Source organism: Dermacentor albipictus, chromosome 4 (genome assembly GCF_038994185.2).
Source record: "Dermacentor albipictus isolate Rhodes 1998 colony chromosome 4, USDA_Dalb.pri_finalv2, whole genome shotgun sequence".
Classification (NCBI taxonomy): domain Eukaryota; kingdom Metazoa; phylum Arthropoda; class Arachnida; order Ixodida; family Ixodidae; genus Dermacentor; species Dermacentor albipictus.
The window spans coordinates 174,609,043-174,635,199 of NC_091824.1; the positions used below are offsets into that span (position 1 = coordinate 174,609,043).

The window sequence follows — 26,157 nt, forward strand, 5'->3', positions numbered from 1 at the left end:
AAAACGGTGCAATACAACGGCGCATCGGGCCCACCTCCTCAAAGATAGAGGTATCTTTCTTTTATGTTGTCGTTGTCGTTGCCTCAACGCATGGTTGTTTAAATACGAGTACTTCTTAATTATTGCTGTGCTATTTAAAGAAAGGGTACAAGGAGATGGCGCACCAACTTGCTTACTTCGTTTTCTTGTAAATAACACTGTCATAGCGGTTTTTGTCGTTTTTTGTCTTTAAGTTATCTTTGCCCTCAGGAAATCAGCACTCATAAAGCATTTCAAACAAAACATTATTTTATTGTGTAGTATTAACTCTGAAAAAAGACAAACGATATCAGTGATGCATTGCAAAGAACCGCGTTTCTCCATAAAAGTATACCAACTAAGAATTTCAGTCAGTTCTACGCAGACAATGCCATAACAGCGGCGAACATATGTCACAAGGCAAAACCTACGTCGAGTAAAATTACAGGACCCTCCAGTTATAAAGAGTTATAAAGAGGTTTCAGCAGCAGCATTGGAGAACTTCACCTTATGGAATATTTTACTTTAAAAGCAAGAGCAGCAAACATGGAGGCAGTGAATCAGCTTTTCTTTTTCTCACGCAGTGAGAAGCGGAAACGCCCACCTAAACACGCAGCTATTCAAGCCTCGTCCCAAGCAAAAGTTCAGAGCAACTGAGGCAGTAGCGTTTTTCTGCAGTTCCAGCGCCCACATTACTCAGCCCGGAACACTGTTTCGTCGCCGGGTTGAGCGATCACCCGGTGGTCGCACCCAGAGCGATTGCAGCCGTCGTTTGGTGGCGCCGAAACGTTTGCTCCAACCTGTGAGACACCCCCCTTGTTTGACCACAGTTGGAGACTCGCACCTGGTAGGCGAGGGAAGTGCTGAAAATGCATCACAGAGTAAACCTTGGAAATCTATTCCAGCCACTCTCAGTTCGGTCGCTCTGGCTCGAACAACATTAGAGATCCACAATTTTTGGAAGATTGCCGCCAAAGTCTCGTCTTAACAACACAATTGTTATCGCACGAAAAGAAAAAAAAAGGAACACGAGGGAAGCACGAAGAAAAAAAAGAGCACAACTGGTCTCTTCTCGAAGCTGACGCAGCTAAGCGAACAAGCCCGGCTAACGCCATGTTCGCTTCACTGTTCACCCTAGAGATGCACTTGTGGCGGGCAAATTCAGGCAACGAGCGATGCTTCCCGAGCGTCTGTGTGGAGGCAGTCGCACGCACAACCCGTCAGATATGCACCGCACCTCGCGTTCCGTCTCCAACGAACTGCGCCGGCCGACGAGCGGACACACGGCGCACACGGTTCTTGCGTCCGTGCTGCCGACAGCCGTCACACGAAGACCTCGTGGTCGGACTCGGAGTGGCTGGAGCCGTAGTGCAGCTGGACGCCCGAGTCGTAGGCCTGCGACAGGGCGCGCCGCCGCCTCAGCTGAGCGGCGCACCGTCGACAGCCTCCCGGCTCGGACGACGACGACGACGAGGCGAGCGACTCGAGCGAGGCCGGCCTGCTGGGTGGCTTCACGGCGGAGCACTCGCCGTGGCTCGTCGTCGCCGCCGGCGTCGCTGGCCTCGTCTCGCGCGCCAGCCGGAGCTCGGCGATGCTCTGGTGCAGGCCCAGCAGCTGGCCGAACAGGGCGTTGTCCCGCTCCATCAGGCAGCTCTGCGCCGGACAGGCGTGAAGACACGCACAGCTGTTTTAACGTGACCGAGTTTTAGGGTGTGAATTACTTGAAATTCTCGTCGGCATTTATTACACAGCGAAGCTGTAGATGGCTAAGGTTCCGCGCACTTTTGTTCTCAGTGAACAAAACTATCATCGTCAATTGCTCATTGCTCGATACGTTTAGTGCACTTGCAGACAAACAGGACGTCAACTGCCTTGCTAATTACTTTGAGCGTCTTGTCAAATCATGTATCGAACGTTTTGTGCCCATTAAAACTAAGAAAAAAAATTCTAATATTCCGTGTATGACTCGCGATATCTTGCATTTGTCCCGTCGCGTTCGAAGGTCAAGGCGTTCCAGAAGAGGCACTGATCCCATGGCATTGGATAGATTTCTTAAGGCAAAGAAAGAACTCAATCTTATGTTGCAGAATGCCAAGGATTTCTTTTTTCGCGTTCGCCTGCACAATTTGGTTTCTTAAGGCAAAGAAAGAACTCAATCTCATGTTGCAAAATGCCAAGGATTTCTTTTTTCGCGTTCGCCTGCACAATTTGTTAAGAACTAACCCACGAAAATTTTGGTCTTCTATTTTACCTCGCGATGCTTCATCCACTTCTTTCAAAATAGATAATGACGTCACCAACGACCCGGCGGTGATATCCGATGCATTCAACAAGTATTTCCAATCCATGTTTGTTTCCGATAACAACTTTATCGCGACACTTACCAATATAGTTTCTTCTGAAGCAATCAGTGACATTGAGATAAACTGCGAAGGCATCCTCAACCTTATATTAAACCTGGATGTTAAGAAATGCACCGGTCCGGACGGGATACACAACGCGTTCCTTGTTCGTTATTCGTTGTGGTCATCAAAATATCTGTCAGTCATGTTTAGAAAGTCCTTATCATCCTCTACTGTACCTTCTTCGTGGAAGTTAGCCTAAGTGCTCCCTCTTTCTAAATCTGGAGATGAGCAGTGTTTGTCGAACTACAGACCAATTTCACAGACGTCACAGTCATGAAAAATGTTGGAACACATCATTCATAAGCACATCACGCTCTTTCTGGAATCAAATAATTTACTGTCTAACAGGCAACATGGGTTTAGGCGCGGTTTTAGCACGTTAACGCAGCTAGTTGAGTTCACGCATGACATTTCATTTAACCTTATAATAATAATAATAATAATAATAATAATAATAATAATAATAATAATAATAATAATAATAATAATAATAATAATAATAATAATAATAATAATAATAATGTTTATTGCCACACAATATACAAAACAACACAAGCAGGCCGGTCTAAGCCTTAGTTGGCTTGTAGGACCGTGCCAATGAATATGATGGACAAGGCAAAAGATGTACAAAAATTGATGAGAGATGAATAAAAGAAAAAAACACAAAAAATGAAAGGCAAAAAATTAAGAACAAGATAACATTTGTTTATCTACACATAACAAAAATTGAAGAGGTAAATATTGCGATGAAAAAAAAAAAGCGACGTACAAGAGGGTAATTTTACTCCAGCTGTTTTAAGATGTGTTTGAGCGTTCTTTTTGATGTCTCGTTAAATAACTCTTCAGGTAGTTTGTTAAATATGTCAGGCACATAAGCACAGCGTCTGGCCGCGCCATACCTTGTGGCTGAACGTGGAACAAAATAACGGACATGTTTTCTTAGCTCCCTTGCGGCGGCACGTTTTTGTTTGAAATCGGAATTCCAGAAATGTTTAACGACAACTGTTTCTATAAGTAATGAATGGAAGTTTGGTAGCCCAAGTTCACGGAAGATGTTTGCAGATGTTACTATTGGGGAATTGTACGCAACGTTTTTAAGAATGCTTTTTAGAATCCGGTCAACTCTACATCTCCAACGATCCGAGCAAAAGCCAAAGACTGTAATGCCATACCTTAACACACTGTAACCTAGTGCCTGTGCTATAATCTTTTTTACACACAAGGGTGCAATACTTTTGATATTAAATAACAGCCAGGCTACTGACCTCAGTTTGGAACAAATAAGTGATAAGTGATGTTGCCACGATAAATTACTATCGAAATAGATTCCGAGATATTTCACACAATCCACGTATGGAATAGGTGCGCATTTACAATGAACACAGTCTGACTCATGCAGGTAGAGAGGCAAGTTAATAACAGTAGTCTTAAGTGGGGAGCGAAAACAAACAAGTTTTATTTTTTGGGCATTTACAACAATTCCATTATTAGAGAACCAAAGCATTGCCTTGTGCACGTCATTTTGCAACATTTCAGTGGATGTTTTATAAGAAAGGTGTTTCGCTAATAATACAGTGTCGTCAGCATACTGGAATACTGAACATTTCGAAATTGCCAAAGGGAAGTCGTTAACAAAGATATTAAACAACAATGGTGACAAAATGGACCCCTGAGGAACTCCAGCTTTTACCGACAGCTTAGAACTAAATATACCCTTATCATCGGTAGAGACCACCTGAAATCTGTTGCTCAAATAATTTTCGAGGACTTTGTAAAAAGGCCCACGAAATCCCCAAAAATGCAGTTTACTTAACAAGATTTGATGATTCAGGGTGTCAAACGCTTTCGCTACATCTAAAAATAGCGCACATGTGAAAAGATTCTGATCAAATTCCGAAAACAGTTCATCTGAAAATTCCTCAAGCAGTGCCACAGTACCACGCCCTAAAACAAAACCAAACTGTCGATTGGTCAGGATAGAAAATTTGTTAAGAAAAGAAGACATAGTGTGGAAAAGAAATTTTTCTAAGACCTGAGCAATAATCGGCAATATTGAAATTGGCCGATAGTTTTCAATACTATCTTTCTTCCCTGACTTGTGTAGTGGTATAATAACTGCAGATTTTAAGCATTCTGGAATTTCGTCGCCTTCCAAAAAACCATTCAGTATGAAGGATAATATCTGACAGCGCATTGAAATTCCTCCTGATGGTGTGTAAAGAAATTCCATCATATCCAGTGGGCTTGTTAGGACGGAAACTGAAAATAATTGCCTCCAGATCACCCTTCAAAATTTTCGGAAGAAAAGCCGACGCAGATACGGAATGCCCTAACGGTGAAGTGCTTGTATATGGAGAGAGGGCCCTTTGGGACGCTTTAACAAAGTGCCTGTTGAAAGCATCAGCCACTTCTGTGGGAGGTTGTTGAAAAACGCCGAAAATAGAACGGCTATTGGAAATCATTCCTCTGAGATGATTTACCAAAGACCAAGTTTTGCTTACATTATTTGAAGATTGTTGGAATTTATAAAAAAAGTAACGGCGTTTGGCGCCACGCAGAAGAGCAACAACTCTATTTCTTGCCGACTTGTATTCTAATCGCAGTCTTTGGTTTCTGGGATTTCTTTTGCAGCGTTTCCACAAGTTGTCTCGATACGAAATGGAAGCAAGAATTTCCGTGTTCATCCAACAGTGACCCTTCCTTATCGGCTTAGCTATCAGCCGTGTGCAACGCAATTCAAAATTTTTCATTTGCATGCAGAACCTTTCATACACTTTGGCCGAAGAATCTTCTTTGGCTAAGGATGACCAGTCAAACGAAACGATAAGGTTATCAAGCTTGGATTGATTAACAGTAGGGACAAGGCATTTACGCTGCCCAGATCCAGTTTCCACCGATAACGTTCTAGACGTGTCTGGTAGAACTAGACGACATGCTACGAAATAGTGGTCCGCCATGCGTTGTAGAATAGTACATGACCTAAATGAACAGCAGGGAGCTCTGACCGCTATGTGATCTAAACAAGATTGCACTAGGCTAGTATTAACCAATTCCGCTCTAGTAGGAGCTGCAATTGTACATTCCAGACCATAAGCGGACAACGTAGATAAATAATCACAAACAGTCACTTTTTCAGGGCATAAAATATTGATATTCAAGTCTCCGATCAAGCAAAATTGGTCCACTGAGCTCCACTGCCGCAGAGATTCTTCAAGCTCAGCAAGAAAACGTGACAGGCTGCATGAGGGTGGTCGATATATCGATAATATATGGACAGAAAATGACCTTTTACAAACTTTGACCATCATAGATTCGGCATGTACAAAAGATGCATCAATAGAAGAAACTTCACAGTTGTCGTTTACATAGAGAGCAATGCCCCCGCCACGACGCCCGCTTCGTGTAACAAAATGTGCGGAAAAGCCCTGTAATGTAAACGTATCAAGACAAGCCTGGGAAACATTGATTTCTGTAATCACAAATGCGTCTACAAAGTTAGCTGCCGATTCAGCCTGAAATTTAAATTCGTCCCAGTATTTACGAAGACTTCGAATATTAACGCTCATAATGGTAAAATCTTCATCAGAGCTGCACAGAAATTCTGTTTTAAATGAACTGAAGTCTGGTAGTTCACTGAAAGAAAAAGGCATGTTGGCTAAGCAATGTTTTCCAGGTCTGCTTGTTTACCAATTCGAACAAGAGACGCTGTTTCATTCTTTTTCACGAAGATCTTGCCTCCTTTCGTCCAACAAAACTGATAACCCTCCTCTTTTGCCTTCGTTCTCGCTTTCCAGAAGAGATCACGGTTAACTTTGGTCAAGTTATCATTGAAGTAGATCTTTGGAAAAGATGCACTTTCACGTAGTTTCTTCAGCTTTCCCCGCGCCTCAAGCCATTTTTCCTTCCAAATTACAGATTTAAAGCGCACCAAGACCACAGGTGTACCACTGATTTTGACTTTTAAGCGGTGAACGGTTGCAATATCGTCAGATGAAAACCCCGAGAGGTCCAGATTTTCTGCCATTTGCGTGTTAGGCTTTCATTACTTTTCACTGGCAAACCGTGGATCTCAAGATTCTTTAGTCTGCTGTACTGCTCACTTTCATTTTGCTTTTCTTCTAGCTTTTGTATTACTGCTGCCTGAGTTACCACCGTTGTTTTCAGAGCTTCCAGTTTAGCGCAATCAGACATTTGACGTTCCTGAATGTCCTTTTGTTGTTTCCAAACAGAATCATACTTCTCAGAAAAAAACGACACCGATCCTTCGAGTTCCTTAACTGTTTTCGATACAGCCGTGAACTCTTCCCGCAGTAGTAGGAGAGAATCAACCTTCTTATGCAGAATCGGCAATGATTGCAAACTTTTTCGGATTTCCCTTAGCTCATCCAACAGTGATGACTCAGAACCACTGTTATCCTCCAGTTCAGCCTCTGTGCCGCTGTTTAGTTTCTTGTTACTTCTGCACGTTTTACAGACCCACGCATCTCTCTTAGAATTCCCCATAGTAGTGAAAGTGTTAGCTGCTATTCCAGAACATGACTGTCCTAGATGATATGAATATTTGCATTGAGCACACACCATTATTTTTCCATCAGTAGGCAGAGCCTTATGACAGGAAATGCAGCTGTCGTCTTTTCCCATTGTTCACAGCGAACTAGTTGGATAATGTAAACATATGCTAATATATACAACAGCAGGGAAACTAATCTACAAAACAGGCGTTAGAAGGGGAAAACTGTTCATTGAAGGAATTCTTGTCGGCTATTATCGCTCACCGGGCGAAGCGCAGCAATCATTAGTGGCACGCAGTAACTGTCACTGGAACTGGCAGCTTGTGTTGCCTCGCAGAGGGCAGCCCCACTATGACGAGCAGGGAGGCAAGGCAGGCACTTTTACGTTGACGGCAGCAAGCAGCCGTCAACGTAATAATAATAATAATAATAATAATAATAATAATAATAATAATAATAATAATAATAATAATAATAATAATAATAATAATAATAATAATAATAATAATATCTTTATTTGTGTCCCGTAACAGTACACGACACGGGAGACCTGCAGTAAAAGCTGTCATGAATGACAGCTTGACAGAGCCGTAGGTCCCCCATACATGGGGCAGTTACACATTACACATTACACATTACAATTACATTGCATTGCATTACATTACATTGTACATTGCATTGTACATTACATTACATTGTACGCTCGGAATTACACATTCCGAGCGTACAATGTAACGTACACAAAAAATAAGGCAAGATAGAAATACAAATTGCAAGTTCACTCATACAATAAAACATCACAGTCAACTATGGGGTAGTCACAAAAGAAATAACATAAATGCAGTTTCACTTATCCGCAAGAAATAATAACAAGAAATAACTAAGAATGTGTGCAGTGAATCTGTCGTAATTCACGTTTAGATAGTTCAAGTAGGTCAGTCCCGGATTTTTTGCAGTTGTTTAATAGAGTTGGAAGTGTGAAGGATAATTTTTCCATTGTGTAATTGGTTCTAGGAGTTGGTACAATCCACTCCTCTTTATGACGGGTAGTGTAAAACACAGTGCTCTTTTTCAGTTAGAAGCTGACGTAGGCAACCAGGTTGATGCCATTTTTATAGATTTCTCGAAGGCATTTGACACCGTTTTACATTCTAAACTTATTGCTAAACTTAATGCTGTACTGAATAATCCTCATTTAGTTAACTGGATTTTAAGCTTTCTCTCATTTCGCTCCCAGTTCGTCTCTTACAGTTCGACTGACTCCGCTACTGTTGATGTACATCAGGTGTGCCCCAAGGCTCCGTCCTTGGGCCGCTTCTTTTTTTTATTATACATAAACGATTTGCCACTTCACTACTCTTCTAACATCCGTCTCTATACTGATGACTGCGTTCTATATGAAGTGATTAAATCTTCTAATGATACTTATCGCCTTCGAGAGTCGTTTTCTAGATATTGCGATTGGTGTAACACTTGGCAAATGAACATTAATTTCAATAAAACCGTTCTGATGTCTTTCTGCAACAAATCTTCCCCCTCCCTTTTCAGTTACTCGTCCAATGGCCGTACAGTAGATAAGGTTTCTCAGTATAAGCATCTTGGTGTCATTTTTACGCATAACATGTCATGGTCCAAACACATTGACTACATATGCAGTAAAGCACTAAAAAAATTAGGTTACTTGAGGCGAACGCTAACCCGATCTCCTAAAGACACAAAGTTACTAATGTATAAATCTCTAATCCGCCCTGTTTTTGATTATGCATCTGTAGTTTGGAGCCCGCATAAGCAGTTAGAGATTATTAAACTAGAGGCTATACAGAAAAAAGCTGTGCGATTCATATGTCATCGTTACGATCGCGACTTTTCGCCCTCTTCAACACTTTCTTCCTTGAACCTAAACACGCTCTCTTCTCGTCGCCGTGTCGAATCATTAAAATACTTGCATTGCATTGTCAATTCTTTAGTTAGGCTCTCAAATGATAATTACATTAACTTCGCACCGGGATCATCAACGAGAAGACATCATGACCTAAACTTAACACCCTACTACGCACGTACTAACACGTTCAAATTCAGCTTTTTTCCCCGCTCAATCGAAGACTGGAATTCATTACCTGGGTCCATTCGCTCATGCTCATCCCAAATTTTTGCAGCCGCCATCCCAGATGCATAATCATGGGTATGGGCATAATCAGGCATGGGTATGCCTTGCAGCGTTTGTATAACTTATTGTGTATTCTTTCATCAGTGCTCTTTTGTAAAAGTGTTCACTTGTATTTTTGTGTATTTTCCTTTCATCTGTGCTCTTTAAATGTGTTCACTTGTGTTTACCGCTGTATTCTCCAATGCATTTTCTGTACATTTTCTTAACCCACTCCTGCTATAGCGCTAATTGCGCTGCAGTATGCATAAATGAAAAAAATAATAAAAAAATTAGCGAGCATTCATGCTCTCGTAAGCAAGAAAAATATGCAATGGCTCATAGCCCCGTCAGGCAGAGGCTACAAGCACTCAGAAAAGTGAAGCGAACACTGCTTAGATTCTTTCTAATCACGCATACAACATACAGAGCAGCATGTCGAAAACTGTCATCATTAATGGCTCACACCCCCGTGGAAATGGATCATACCCCCCAAAACAAGCAAAAAAAATGCGATGGTCATAGTCCCGTAAGGTTCATGGCTACTAATTTTGCATGAATCAGCTGCGATGACACTACCGCTGTTGTCGTTGCCGGTGATTTTAATGTGGATGTGTCGGTACCGAAAAGGAAGCGGTTTAGGCATTCCGTGTTGCAGACATATTCCTTGCGATGTCACACCGATCCGTCACAACCGACCACCCAGCGGCGTACGTACATCCATTTGACATTACCAAAGAATGTTATTGTAGTTGCAAGGGAAATCAGGACCACCGGTCAATACAATAAACGACTGTGCTACCTTTCGTGACGATAACCACGCATCAAGACAGTAAATAAGTTCATATACCTTTGCTCAAAATTACGTGTCACCTCCGTGTCGTGGGCTACTTAGCTTCGCTGGCCAACCACCTTCGCAGAGTGGAGTGGCTCGTGATTTTTGTATGCTAAATGACGGCCACCGAACAAACTCGAGGAAGAGAGATTGCGTTCTGGCGCCCTGGCGAGGCATTGTTAGTGTGTAAGCGAATATATACGCCGGCTGAACATTGCATTTCAGTATAGAGCTTTCTCACTTCCTGCAGTTAAGGCCAGTTGGTCATGCACTGTTTCGTATGAACGCGCTGTTTTGCACAAAACCGGTATAACCGAGTTTATGGGTGAAAATGTGGCGAAGTTGCGGGAAAGAAATTATCTATAGATATATTTATATCTGGAACCATATTTCTACGCTTCACGAGCATTTCGAATAATTTTCTGATATCGACGTTCTTCCTTTTTCTTAAGGAGGCTGATCTCGCGGGAAGGGTTAGAATAGAATAAAAATAAGAAAAGTAAGAGTGCTTGTGCTGACGTCTCCTGACGTCAAATTTGCGTGACCACCGATGCAAGCATCGGGCGGTGACCCCAAGAGTTGTCTGAACGGCCCAATCAAATTAACGCTTTCCTCATTTATAGAAGGTCACTTTTGTTTGCTTTAAAAACTAATAACACTGCCTACACTGAGCGGCCCGGCCCGTCTTATCTAATTGGCTGACAAGAGGCGAGGAGCACGCTCAAGTGGAGAAGGTTTCGATGGGGCCGAGCCAGTGCATTGAAAATCGATAACCTGATGAAGAGGGTGGTACCGGCATCTGCGAATGGTCCGCTTTACCTTACTTAGCTTGCGGTGGCTGGTCGAAAATCGCGGCGTCATGCAACAGCAGGTTAAGAATGCTGCTAAAACGGATCCTCAGCAAAAAAGAGTTGGCAGAGCGAGGTCGTATAAACGTGCCAAAGTGCTCGGAAACGTTACATGGTCACCCAAAAAGCTTTATCGTACGCAAATAAGCCCATGCTCTCCGGCAGGAGCGAGTAGCCAGTGCCTGAGGGTTCGGCGACGGCCACCTTTAATTCCTTTCGGAACGGGGCAACCTGCGGCTATTTAAAAAAAAAAAATCTGTTTTGTTCAGCATAATAATGCACCTTTAACGCGCCCACGTGACTTTGACGCGGTGAGTTATCGCGGTTTTGTGACGTCGCGTGGCAGGTAGGTGAAGTGGGTGCAGCCCTAAAGCTTTTGACCAATAGCCGAGGTTTAATGGGAAAAGGCGTCGAATGATAACTATTTTTCTTTTGTTCTGTCCAATCATGCATAATCAGTGTGTACGCGTCATATCCGATAGGGAGCTATCGCGGTTTTCGTGACGTCACGTCACAGAGAGGCGACGTGGGGGTGGTCCAAAAAAGTTTGACCAATCGCGGAGGGCTGATTGCAGAAGTGGAATAGAAAAGCTTGGAATAGCTTTACGTCATAGCGCCCCTTATTTGTGCTGATAGAATACAGTGCATATCAGGAAGGGAAGGCGAACAAAAAGCATGCATGCGCCGTACCGCCGGAAGTAATGCTCTTAACTAAACGACAGCGTGCATAGCCAATATAATACCGAGTGGTGTCTTGAAACTTCTCCTGCAGTCTCTACTGAAATATTTTTCCACTTACAAGATCCGGGAGTCAAGTAGCTTAGTAATGGACACTCTCATCATAATAAAAATGAGAATATTAAATATTCCAGTCAAACGCGTCCTCAGCTAAAGGAACAATGGCCTTATGCATCAAAAGTTCATATGCTAAAACTGTTCGCAGGAAAAAAATTCAGCGAATCCTTAGGTTGGACATCTATCATCAGCGAAAGCGGCCTTAAATGGCAAAGAGCACTTACGAACGAGCTTTGTGAATTAGGCTCGAGGACGACAACTGAATGCGGTACAACGCACCAAGACTGACAGTCTGCAGCGTAAGGCTGTGGAAGCCAGCAACAATAACTATAATATAAAGGTCGTTTCCCTGCGAATCCTGACGTCATAACATACTACAATCTTCTCGCAATATTACGCGTTGCTTAGGGCTTGTACTTACGGTGACAAACGGGCTGATATTTCCACCTGGAGCCCTCTTCGGTGTTGCACCCGAGTGCCGTTTCACTCGAGGGGTAAGAGAGGACAAGACCGCGGAGGAAGGGCTGTACGGTGACAACACAGAAGTGCATCCTATAGCTGCCACACTTGAATATCGCGGCCATCAGCGCTTATTGGCTGGATTGTACGATACGTGTCAAAGTGCGTGTACGTCGACAGTGTACAGCCCGACTGACACCGTGATCTTGACCTCGCAGGCGGAAGACAGATTCCGCCTCGCCACTTGAAGAAAACGTTCGACGAGTCGCCGCTTGTGCGCCAGTCATCACCCGCCGCGCCGGGCGGTGCCGACGCCTGTTTTATGGACCCCGGCACCATTGCGCCGATCATCAGGAAGTGCTCTCGTGCGCCCAGAACAATGAGCCCGGTTCTGCATTTAGAGCTTTGTGGCGTTGTCCCCGAGACTTCAGCAATCGTCGGCCTTAATGTCTGCGAACGAGGGCACTCATTGTGCCCTAATGCGATTCCAGCTTTTGGCACCCTGAACTCGGTTGCAAAAGCCCCCAGCAGGAGCGACGCTTCCGTGCTGAACGGGTGGTGTCAATATTGCTGACGTTTGATACCAGGTGCGCACTAATTCAGCGGGAGGGAGGCGTGGCCTGTCATTAATGGCACATCGAGGCAAATGAAAATACTCTCACGCACACAATCTAAACATTCGTGAACTGAGCTGACTTTGAAAAAAGTTTTTTAGGCCTATCCTGATGGCCGACTTTCAGCGGTGTACTCCCCACACAAACTGAAATGCGAAAAAGAATAAACGGATCAAAATACCCGTTACGCATCATTACATCAAATTCTAGCGCGCAACCACTCCTTCGTCATTTTCTCAGTACGGTGTCGTGCGAGACATACGTTTCGAAGCTTAAGTTAAGCCAAAATTACAAATGCAGACGAACCTGAACCCAGGGTAGCGCAACAACGTTCTCGGGTCATTTTCGAATTGTTCGCGTTCAACGTATGCTAAAAGTATAGTGTTGTCCTATATAGTTTTGTCGTTGTCATGGTGGTCCCGGCTTGTCTTGACTGGATCGGCCATGAAAGGCAAGGATGAGCAGATGGGTGCGAACGAAACGGTGGAGTGATTTCATAAATCACATTGGTCACTTGGCGGCACACACCATATTCGCTGGCGTATGGGAAGAGCAGCTTCTCGGAACCGCCGAGAAGTCGTGTTAGGGAGCACGGCAAGACAAGCGGTCCAGTGACAAGGTGGATAGTCCTGTCGTAGTATATTGTAGTGGGACTTGTTGGTGGATCTGGGACTTGGAAACTCGAGTGCGAGCAACTTGACGTGCATGGCCTGCATGGGTGGTACACTCTCTCGAGCATAATCAGTCCGTGGGAACCCAGAGGAAGGCACCAGCGTGTCGAAGTCCTACATTAACAATGTAGAATTTCGAGCGCATAAGACGAAAAAAAGGGGGGATATTCAATGGACTCAATCCTGGGACTTTCGTACACAAATGTCTCAAAAGGCAATACAGCATCCAAATCCTAGCTGGTGTTCGGAGAACACATACATTGCAAGCATATCGGTAATCGTTGGGTCCAGGTGTTCCGTCAAGCTGCAAATGGTAGTCCGTTAGTTAACTTGTGTTGTATCGAGTAAAATATTTAAAATGTTCAAACCACGTTCAAAATGAGATGTCTGCCCCGGTCGAGCAGGAGCTTCCGAGAAGCCCCGTGCTGGAGTATGATCTTATGCAGCAAGAAGTCTGCAACATCGGTGTCATAGCTCGCGGGAAGTTCACGAGTGACGGCAAACCACGGTGCATAATCTGTGGCGATCTGCTTGTTTCCAGAAGTGGATAAAGAAACGGTCCAAGTAAGTTGTGGCCGACGTAGTGAAATTATTCGTATGACCAGCAGGCGATATATATATATATATATAGTGTCACCTTTTTCCGGCGTTCACAAATGTCGCACAAGGCCACACAACGACGTGCTAGACGGGACACGTCAGACCAACAGAAACAACCACGTTAGAGAGCGTAGTTGCGTGATATATGCCGAGATGTCGCGTAGCTTGGCCAAGAGAGTGCAACGGAGGTTTGTCAGTATGACAAGCAGCACGTCAGAAATGTTCGGGAGCAAACTGAGACGATACAAGTTTTAACAAAAGCAGTGACACCCATTCACCTACACCCTCCTGGACACGGGCACTACGGTGTGCGTGTGTGATATATATATATATATATATATATATATATATATATATATATATATATATATATATATATATATATATATATATATATATATATATATATATATCCTTCCCGACCCTGACAAACTTCGTGCTGTCGCAGAATTTCCGCGGCCGACTACACTGAAAGAGCTCCGAAGCTTTATCGGCCTTTGCTCTTATTTTCAACGCTTTGTGCGCAATTTTGCCTGCATCATCGCTCCACTGACGAAGCTCCTGGCTGGCCCAGGTGACCTTCGTGATTGGACTCCGGCATGTGACCAAGCCTTCACCACTTTGCGTCGTCTGCTTACCTCACCGCCTGTTCTACGCCACTATGACCCGACTGCACCGACCGAAGTTCATACGGACGCCAGTGGCGTTGGTCTTGGAGCCGTCCTTGCGCAACGCAAGCCTGGCTTTCCGGAATATGTGGTTGCGTATGTGAGTCGTGCCCTCACGAAGACAGAAACCAATTATTCTGTCACAGAAAAAGAATGTTTCGCTATAGTTTGGGCGTTAAACAAATTTCGCCCTTACTTGTATGGCCATCCGTTCGATGTTGTGACAGACCACCACGCACTCAGCTGGCTTGCGTCACTGAAAGACCCGTCAGGCCGTCTTGGACGTTGGGCTTTTCGGCTCCAAGAATTTGACATTCGCTTCATCTATCGATCCGGGCGCCAACATTCTGATGCCGATGCACTCTCCCGATCGCCCATGCGATCCGACGAAACGCCACCCTCACCCATAGAGTGCCCGGTTGCTACACTTGCTGTTACTGACATGCCGTCTGAACAGAGGAAAGATCCGTGGATTGTGTCTCTCATTGACATTCTTCACAGTTCTTCGACGGCTACATGCCCTCGAGCCCTCTGTCGCCAAGCCACCCATTTCGTGCTACGGGACGCCATCTTGTACCGTCGAAACTATCAGCCGGACGGTCGCAAATGGCTGTTAATCATCCCTCGTCATTTGCGCTCCGAGATATGCACGTATTTCCACGCCGACCAACAACAAGCTCATGCTGGCGTCCTGAAAACCTACGAGCGGCTACACCAGCGCTACTACTGGCGCGGCATGTATTCTTATGTCCGCAAATACATTCGGTCATGTGTAGCCTGTCAGCGACGCAAGACATCTCCTCATACGACAGGCCCTCTGCAACCTTTACCGTGTCGTGCACGTCCTTTTGATCGGATTGGCATTGACCTTTAGGAAAATTTTTAGCTTGCTATTCCAGTCATATGGTATTCCCGGGGGCCCTGAACGATATACAAAAGGCAGGCACTGCTTCCAGCAGTTTGTTCAGCGCCGCTGGATAATGGTTTCCCTCCACTTGCATTTATTTTGCCTGCGGCGTTCGTTGCCAAGCTCGCTTTCACGTCTCGGTCGTTCGCGATTCCCGAAGCCCGCCGCCGAGACAGACTCGTCCCAAGTGGGCCGGCTCCCACCCACGCTGACGCACGCGGCGCACATGCTCTTCCGAACGCGGCCTAGCTTCCTTCGCGGCCCTGCCGCTTCCAAATTATCGTTTATCCACGCCAACAATCACTCCGGGCACCGCGCCCAGCCGTGGGAATTGGCAAGGACGGCAAACGCCGGAGACGTAACGCCTCGTACTCGACGGGGGCGTATTACCACATATTATCGCAACCGAACATTCTCTCTGGAGCTTCGTGCTGTCATTAAAACGAAATCGCCGTTGGAATTTCTGACGACACCTCTGTTTCTTAAGAGCTGGAAAACACCTGCCTGCTTTTTCACAACACTGTATGTTTAACAAAAATAAATTAAATTCAAGAGGCCTTTCGGCTATTTTCTACAGCTCCTTTAAAATGACAAGCTGATGACAAGGCTATTAGCTCCCAATAAAGACTTGTGAATGTACAGTGCCTTGGGTATTGTGTGAATAGGATGGTTGACTATCACGCAGGCTACGACAATTTGCAAGGTGCAGAAATGGGCGGACTGCTTCGTCATTTTCAGACCTAATTATTAAGCTCTCCTAACGATTAACAATTCATTGATGATAGGTTAGATAATTCAGAAATACCGACGTCACTCCTCAAAGACAAAAGCAGCAAGAACACATAATTAAAACACCTGGGGGATAACGAACAAGGACAGCTGGCGTAACAACAAGCCAGCGTTTAAAAAATCGGCTTGTGCGGCAGCGCTATTAGCGCAGTCATGAAGTACTGGGTAATGAAGAACCCTTTACTGCTTCCACACCACAGCGTATGAACCTCTTGGCAGAAAGAAATGTCCGAAATAGTACGCCGAGGCTCCTTGCGCGTGTGTGCCCTATAGGCGTCATACTGTCACCGCGATCGTACAACGACGGGCGACAAAAATCGAATGGAAAATTAAGTTGGGTTTGTCACTAACAACGGCCCCGAGTCTCGTTTATATTGCGCGTTTTACCAATCACTGAATAATTATTGAAGATGCGTGTACTAAGGAAAGGACTGCTGTTCCTGCAACTCAGGTAAGAGTAGGCCTATTGATACGATCTCGACCCGGTGAGGTGGGTCTTCACCGCAAGAATCAGGAAACAAACGACGAAGCCGGGCATCGCGATAATGAAAAAAAAAGAAAGTAGATAAGATTATATTCACTTCATTGGTACATGGATGTGAGTCTCACCTGAATCTCGCGCAGTTCTATTCACAGATGGCTCGGCACGGCCTTAAACAACCTCTGGCGGGCCTGTCGCCATCGCCGTCTTCTTCCCGAGCCCGTCCTTCCCTTTTGCGCATCCTTGGTGTCAGCTCGGGGGAGAAGGGGTGACGTCGTCTTGACCTCTGGCTTCTGCTTCTATCCTTTTGTGTCAGCTCGGGGAAAATGAGGTGGTGCCGATTCGGAGAAGAGGGCAATTATGTTGACGTGGGGAAGCCCGTTCGAATGCTTCTCACACTTGACAGGTCGATCATAACACTATAATGTTCAAATGTTGAGATAGGGCACTATTGCAGCGATAACAAAAGTAAACAAACCTTGAAATACAGTGCTGCAGATTTTATACAGTTCTATTATACGTGCACTCGTTGTGTGGGTCGCAGGTCACGCAAATATATCGTGTGCGCGGCATTAATATTTGTCGTGTTGTTATTTATGTGCAAAGCAAGGCGTACTGTATGAAGCGTCGCTGGATGCGGCGAAACCATGCATTAGCTTTTACGCTTTACCCACGTGCTGTGCATGTTAAATTAGTTGTAAGGTTGGCTCCCAACCCGTACTTCTATTACTTGCCGCCCAACAAGCGCACCAATTTTATGCATGTTTACACATACGGCGTTTTATAGTGGTTGCGTTATTTGTCTTAATGCACCGCAGATTTGGTTGCCGGTTCGACAATGCCATAAATCATTCGTAGCCCCAACTTGATGTGTAAATGAGGTAGACATCTGCACTTTCGCTTTAGCAGGTGAATTTCCAGTTACTCCATTAGTTTAATACGGGGACAGTAAAGGACTGAGGACCAACTGAATGAATGAATGTGTGTTGTTTATTGGCGCAAGGACCAGTTATGGCCAGAGAGCGCCATGCCAGTGTTAGTGAGTGGTGGTTCTTGTGGGGAAGGAGAAAAGGCTAGCGCTATTTTCTGCAACCCATGCGGGAGCACGGCTCAGCGCCAGCGGGGTGGAGGGGATGGGGTTAAAAGAGAGAGAGGGTAGGAGGGAGAAAGGTAGAGGGTCGCAGAGAGTTAGTGGCATCGCAGTGGAATGATGAGTTCTATGAAGTTGATATGACGTGGTTGAAAAAGGGGCCTTAAGCATAGTCGCTGTGAAGTGAGTAAAATATACGCCTGATAAGATTATGGCGATGTCTGATGACGTGTATTATGACGTGTACCATGCTTTGGCTAAAAAATGATACGGTATACAAAATATATCAGATGAAAAACTTGTCTAGAGCGCTACTGCCTCACCATGGCCTTTGAAACACAAGGTCCTAAAGGCATGTGCTATGCAATGCTAAAATCGCAGCGGCACCCTCTAAAGAGAGGAAGCGCTACGAATTTATGGGGCTAATAACATGTAAGACGTCTTTCAGAAAACATAGGACTGCATTGGTACCAAAAACGGTTCTGGACCGAGAAACATGATAGGATGAAGAGGGATGTGCTTCCAGTATGCTAGGAAAAATGTCTTTCTCTCAGATTCCGCTTCCCGACACTTCAGGAGGACGTGGAGGACGGTCAGCCTCTCCCCGTATCTACGACAGGTTGGAGGTTCATTTCCAGTGAATAGAAAATTATGGGTGTCAAATGTGTGTCCTATTCTGAGACGGCAGAATTGGACATCTGTGCGACGTGATTTTCTTGCAGAGGGCCAGAAACCTAACTGTGGCTTCATATCGTGCAGCTTATTATTTGTTTCCGCGTCCCACATGCGTTGCCAGTGGTTCCGCAGTTTCTTTCGTAAGAAAGGTCTCGGATCTGTGATAGGCACAGTAGCGGTAGGATTAACAGCGTGCGATGCAACTGACGCGGCCGTCTGGTCCGCCAGAACATTACCCTCGATGCCCCTATATATATATATATATATATATATATATATAGGGGCATCGAAGGTAATGTTCTGGCGGACCAGATGGCCGATATATATATATATATATATATATATATATATATATATATATATATATATATATATATATATATATATATATATATATATATATATATATATATATATATATGCCCAGCATAAAAATGACATGCTGGTTAGACATGTACGCTTTACACAAGACGGCTACTCACGGTGGAAAAAGTGGTCAGCATTTTGCTCCTCGCTCATGCTATAATCAAGGACTTAGGGCAGCGGAGCCTGCTAAATGCTGGTCCACTTCTGAGCAGTGGGTGGACAGCGGGGATAGTTTCGGTATCGGAAATAAAGCGTCGTCATGACACTGCAGCCAAAGGAAAAATAAATAATTTTTGCATATGTGGCTCTATCTTTTCAACCTACATCGCAATAAAGTCATGCAATTTTGTGAGCAAATAAAATGTGTTTTCGGCTATTTTCTTTTTCGGCGTCTTATATTTAGACGCTTTATTTGTTGCGCCCGACGGGCGGTGCTTTCATTCTCATCGCTCCGGCTTCCATTCTGTTTGCCTGTTCTTGCCGCTCTCCACTCACGTGCACGCTTTTTCGTATGCTCTACAGTTAAAAAACTTTTTCCTGTGCCCTGGAATGTTCCGTCGATGTGGGAAAAACTGAGGAAAGGGCACACGGCGTGCTGCGCGGCTGTGTGGTGTGGCAACTCGGCGAGTAACAGCAGGGCGAAATTGTTCCGTTTCCCATCAGACGAGAGGTAAGCACGCTTTTTCTGCAGTCGTTATGAAGACACACGGCTATCCTCATAAAAACAGATATAGGATGAAACGAAAGATCTTCCGCGGTTCTTTTCTAGTGAATATCTTTTTCTGGGGGGGGGGGGGGGGGGGGGGGTTGGCGTGGCGCATTTTCCTGCGGTGTTGTAAGAATTAAAGCTGCTTGTTGACAGTTGCTCATGAGCTGATTAAGGCTAGCTGATGCACAAACGGAAATTTTGCTTCGGTATATGTTAGCGGTTGCTCTTCATCTAAAAAAAAACACAATTATGCAGCAGTCACCGTTTACGTTTTGAATTACACGAAGTTTGAGTTACTTACCTGCGCGAGAATCAAAGTGCGCTTTACTTCTAAAACTCTAGGTAGAAGGACAGAGTTTTCTCGTCGCTTCTTCGTAATCTCAACATTGGTTCATATTTTATGTATTCTTTAATCGAAACCCAAGCAACCAGTGCCCACGCCAAAGGACTTTCCACCGCTAGTGTCTCATCAAGATCGCCAGCGAGCCTGGACCAAGCCCACCAGTACACCCCAAACCTCACAGCGGGAGGAAGAGATAGCTCTCCTGCGGGAAGAGGTAAGGCATCTTAGGGCAGCCATTAATTCCATCCCTCCTACCGTTTCTCCACCCACTCCTTCACCAACACCCCAAACCTCTTCACCTACACCCCAACCCTCCACACCCCCTCCACAAAAGAAACGCAGATCAGAAGACATTCCAGACATGGATTCTAAATTACAAAAATTTGCCCAACAGCTCGAAGCCAGTATTCTGGCTCAGACTCAAAATTACATTGAAGCCGCCATCACTAAGCTTACAGAAACTATTATCAGTCAGGTAACCTCTACTATTCTACAACAAATTCCACAAATAATTGCTGGAATGCCTTCACATATCCCAGCTAGCAACCCCACAGCTGCTCCCATCCTCCGCCCCCCCACCCTTCAGCATGGCCCAGTTGACGGGCAATAATCTCCAATTAAGCATCCTACAATGGAACTGCAGGGGGTTTCGTCGCAAACGAGACCCCCTGCAGCAGCTCCTCTCTGCTTCCTCCACACCCCCTGATATAGTAGCACTTCAGGATGCTGGCACAAATTTATCGCTGCCAGGATACGCTCTGGTACCCTCCGACACCACTCCAAACCCCAGGGTTACGACGTATCTCCAACATTTCGTACCATACACTTGTCATGTACTAACCTCGCCGGTAGCTCACACATTCATAGAATTAATCCCCTCCACTCACAGATCTCAACCCCTCTTCATCCTCAACTGTTACCTCCTCCCGAGGCAACCGGTCTCAGATTTAATCTCTCTAATTAAAGCCGCCTCCAACGCTGCAAAAAAGGACCCCCTCATTATATTAGGGGACTTCAACTGCGCACATGTAGACTGGGGGTACACACGCACTAACAAGAGAGGAGCGGAATTGCACAACACCCTTCAGATGCACGGCCTGTCCATATATAATGATCTGAGCACACCTACAAGAATCGGCAATAGTGTCACTGCCGACACAAGCCCAGATCTTACTTTTGGTCGCAACCTTCCCACACCAGTGTGGACAAACTCAAATGAGGCCCTGGGCAGTGATCATTATATCATAACTATACAGCTTGATTTCGCCATAAAAGCTAAAGCCTACCGTGTCAGGATTACCAGCTGGGATAATCTTCGGAAGCACAGAGAGGCCAAAACATTAGAATCCCCCTTTAACCTCCACACATGGATGACAGAGCTGAAACAGGATGTCCAGGCATTCACGCAAACATTAGATGCCACCCCCGAGACTCCCGTTGCAGACAGTCGCTTAGCGCACCTACTACAAGCTCAAAGCAGTATCCTCACACGCTGGAAAACCCAGAAGCAAAATCGGAAACTTAAGCTAAAATTAGCGCAACTACAGAAACAAATAGAAGAACACAGTGCCGCACTCAGTAAATCTAACTGGCACCAATTATGTGACGGATTACGAGGTAATCTCTCCTCCACCAGGGCCTGGCATCTTTTGCGACATATGATAGACCCCACTCAAACTAAAAAGCAAACTCGGCTCACACTAAAAAGACTTACCCATAAACATCGCCAAAATCATCAAGCACTGTTACGCCAACTCCAATCAACTTATACCACTGTGGGCCAAGCTGTATCATATCCCGACTATGTAGGCCCCGATCAACCCTCCCTCGACGCCCCCATTATGGAGGTTGAAGTCAGAGCAGCCCTTATCAAGCTCCGAAACTCAACCCCTGGGGAGGACCAAATCACAAATGTCATGCTCAGAAATTTAGATGACCGTTCAATTTCCCTTCTCACCGACTACTTCAATGAGTGCTGGGAAATGGGGGTGCTACCTGCTGAATGGAAGCACGGGAAAATAATATTCATTCCTAAACCAAACAAGCCCATTAACGCCCAAAACCTCCGTCCCATTTCGCTGACTTCGTGCTTGGGCAAACTGTTTGAGCATGTCATCCTCACCCGTCTCACGCAACACATGGAATCCCATGGACTATATCCCCATACTATGGTAGGATTTCGATCCCACCTCTCGGCACAGGACGCCCTACTGCAGATTTCACACGCTATCCTCAATGACATGTTACATCACACCAGAGCAATCCTGGCAGTCGACCTCACCAAAGCATTCGACAAAGTTACACACAGCGCCATCCTGCAGGGCATCCAAGAGCTGCAGTTGGGGCCTAAGACCTACAACTATATCCGGGCCTTCTTAAACGGTCGCACAGCCTCACTGCATATAGATGATATACAGACCCCCCACTTCACGCTTGGTAACATTGGTACCCCGCAAGGGGCGGTGTTATCTCCCTTCCTCTTCAACCTCACCCTCATCCCCCTGGCCAAGGCTCTCAGCCGCATCCCGCACTTAGGACACACACTTTACGCGGATGATATAACGGTCTGGACCACATACGGCTCGGATGGCGACATAGAATCGACCCTTCAGGAAGCCGCTACAACTATCGCTACTCACGCGGCAAACATTGGGCTTGAATGCTCCCCCACAAAGTCAGCACTCCTCATAATCCGCCCGCGGCGCGTCCCTACCTCCCCCATCACTATCTACCTGCATGACACTCCCATACCGCAAACACCTACCCTCCGCATTCTTGGCCTGCATTTACAGGACACGGGGAAAAACAACCTTACCCTGAAAGCACTAAAACAGTCCACTTACTCAGTCATCCATCTTCTTAGAAGGGTTTCACATTCACGAGCCGGTCTAGACGAAGCAGATAATCTGAAGGTGCTGCATGCCTTTGTGCTTAGCCGCATTCTTTACGCCACTCCTTACCTGAACCTCTCCTGTTCGGATAAAGACAAGATCAATGCTCTTATCCGCATGGCTACCAAAGCAGCGCTAAACTTACCAAAGAGCACTAGCACGGACAGACTCTTAAAATTAGGAATGCACAACACTATACAAGAACTTATAGATGCACATCGCTACACACAGTACCTTCGTCTGGCTGGCACGGAAACTGGACGATATATACTGGATTCTCTGGGAATTCGCATACCGGCACACACGACAGACTTCATCTCTCTCCCTCGAGCCATACACTCCGCGCTTATCCTGAAACCCCTTCCTAAGAATGTCCACCCTGAATACCATCAATCCCGCCGAGTCGCGCGGGCCAAAGCTCTCCATAAAGAATATGGCACTTTAGAGGATGTGCGCTGGGTGGACGCCGCGTGTGGTACAGACCGTTCAGTAGCTGTGGCTTATCATCCAGAAGCCCCCCCATTTACCCATTTGATAGACCCACCTTGTACCCCGGAAGAAGCAGAAGAAGCAGCTATAGCAATAGCCATTGCCCAAACCAATGCGGCTTATATACTAAGCGATTCCAAAACAGCCATTCTTAACTTCGCCCGCGGACGCGTCCATCCCCCCGCGTGGCAGATATTGAGAATGTGCACCCTAAATCCCGATAGGTGTATTGAGCTCGTGTGGGTTCCGGCTCACTCTGGCAATCCCGGAAATGAGGCCGCCGATAACATAGCCCGAGGACTTATTTGCCGGGCAAATGGCGACCCCAGCCGGGATTTCTCGAGGGAGCGGGCACACACGTTCTCAGAACTAACTCAACAAGCACGCCTTGCCCGTCGACTCTATCCCCCTCCCCACCCCCGCCTATCCCACTCCCAACAAATCCTCTGGAGGCGACTCCAGACGCGAACTCTTCCTACCCCTCAGCTTCTATCCCACTTCCGCCATGTTTCCCCAGAGTGCACTCTCTGCGGAGAATCGCACGCCACCCTTGACCACATCCTCTTCGGCTGCCCTGCCGATCCTCCCCCGCAGGGACAGCCCGCCATCGGTACATGGGAGGAATGGGAGGCCCTCCTTGCGTCGCAGGACCCGGACGCGCAACTTCGCTGTGTGAACCGGGGTGCCAGTGCCATGGCCCTACGTGGCCTGGACACATGCGCGTAATGTGAGGGCTGTGCGGTGGCCCTGAGACCTTGTACGGTCCAAACTCACTTGCTTAATAAAGTTTTCCATCCATCCATTAATCATGACCGCTGGGTTATGCCCGTTTTTCAGATGTGACATATGGAAAAATTACGCTGAATGGGCAGTGCTGACGGGACTGACATGGTAGCAGATGTATGTACAATGGCTACCGCTTCTGCTTGGACCACTTCACAAAGACTAGGCCAACCCGACCAAAACAAGACTGTTGTGGTGGGCTATGCCGGCTGTTGGAGTGGCAGAGCGATACCTGATCGATGAAGGTAAGGAAAAAAAGGTTAGTAGTGGGTACGAATCTGTGCTTCTGTCGTTCACTCTTTTCGTACAGAAACCAATAGAGCATGGCGCAAGTGCCACGAGCACGGCGAGCGCTGTCTTTTCCGCGTCGTCTTCTTCGGTGCCGAGTGCCAGTTATACGCAGCGAAATTTGCCCCGCGTGTGCTGAGAAACTTGCAACCTCCTGTTTCAAAATTATTAGATAGCTACCATATAGGGATCTTGGGATGCTAGAATCTTCTTGAGCTTACTTCGATAATGTTGTGCAAGTTACTAATGTTGTTCTACACACTTCACTTCAATGGTTTCATTAATATGGCAAAAGTAGGGTGGGGTACCTTTAGGCAAAGCCACGAATAATCTTAATAAGCAAAGAAAGCATGCTGTGCCAGAAACGAGTGTTACAGAAAAGTTGAAACGCTTTCGCCTCCTTATTGTGTCGACATCGAAATTCTCATGACGGATGACCTCCAGCCAATGATGACATATATCAATGGTCCTATGCGCCAAACAGGTCGCACGAAACTGAGCCTATGAGTTCTGTTAAAGAAAGTGCATAATGCACCTATACTAGCCCAGCAAGCAACCATTATGGAAAATGTACAGTCGACCAAAAAAGTTTACGGACCATGGGGTCTCGGAAAATGCTAAATATATGAGCAGCCTTTAAAAGTAACCAGTAAAACCGTACATCACAATGTTGTTCACATATACCAGTAAAGGCTATAAATGTGAATACGAGGCTACATTTTGAGGCTGCGGAGATATTCAGCTTTTCGTCAGGTCTCTTGGTCCGCAAACTTTTTTGGTCGACTGTACATTCAGCGTATTAGAGGACGACCTTCAAAACCATTCAAAAGAAAATTCTTCTGAGGCGGTTGCCCTGATGCATTGAATGCAGCCGAGTTGAGTTACTTTTAAAAATATTTAACCATGTTCTAAAGCTGCGCGTTCAATAATACCATTGTGCATCACTCTGTCTTTGCCCAACTTCAATTAACGATGAACCGCCGATCGAAACATTTTTCTCCTGCATTTACTGATTCTTGACAAAAGAACTCAGTGTTTTTTGTTGTTAGCTGTCTTCGAAATGCGCCATTAATGCGTTGATGATGCTAGAACAAACTAAGTGCATCACAAATGTTTAAGAAACATCTGCAATATACTCGTGAGGAATTTCGTAATGATACCTTGTTAGCAATGTTACAGCGCTGAACTAAGCTCTACTGGGCTTACATGTTTGTCGCGAAATAAAACCAAATATGAAAAAATATAGGCATTTTCAATGTAATTTGCTAAGTAGTTATCGGCACATGAGCACAATGAGAGCTATTCAGAAAATTTACTATGTATAGCATGTTTTTTGGACTAGGAAGTATATCCGTCGTATGGAATAAAAAAGGAATTTGTTTTTACTGTTATGCGAAAGATATGGATCTGCTGCTCTTGATAATCTTTTTATTATTCGCAAACAACTATTGCGACAAAAATTGCTTTGTTATACTCTCGTTGTGCACAGTAAAAAAACATGGCCTCTGTAGCCCTTTTCTGTCTGAGAAATTTCAGGAAGCTGCCTTATGTATGCACGATCGCAGTACAGAATGCGCCCATTTGTACTGAATAATGAGATACTCAGCTCTATATTATTGCGTTGTGTATTGAATGACTTGCTGTGCGATAGGTTCCAATAAATGCAGTGAATAAACCATATTTTCCAAACTGCTTATGTTTTGCCGAAACAAAATAGCCGCGTGCCATGGCGTGATGGCTCGCGCATCTTGAACAAAAAAAAATATGTTTTCACTCAGA

At 45.4% G+C, this 26,157-nt stretch overlaps 1 protein-coding gene across 1 annotated transcript in view; it reads right to left on the minus strand.

The window, feature by feature from the left end:
* Positions 1–267: 267 nt before the first annotated feature.
* LOC135913597 (uncharacterized) overlaps positions 268–26,157 on the minus strand; it is a 75,652-nt gene continuing 49,762 nt past the window's right edge. The window contains exon 2 of the mRNA XM_065446112.2: positions 268–1,671. Within this exon, the coding sequence (XP_065302184.2) occupies positions 1,342–1,671 (330 nt within the window). The 3' untranslated portion in view covers positions 268–1,341. The remainder of the gene's footprint in view (positions 1,672–26,157) is intronic.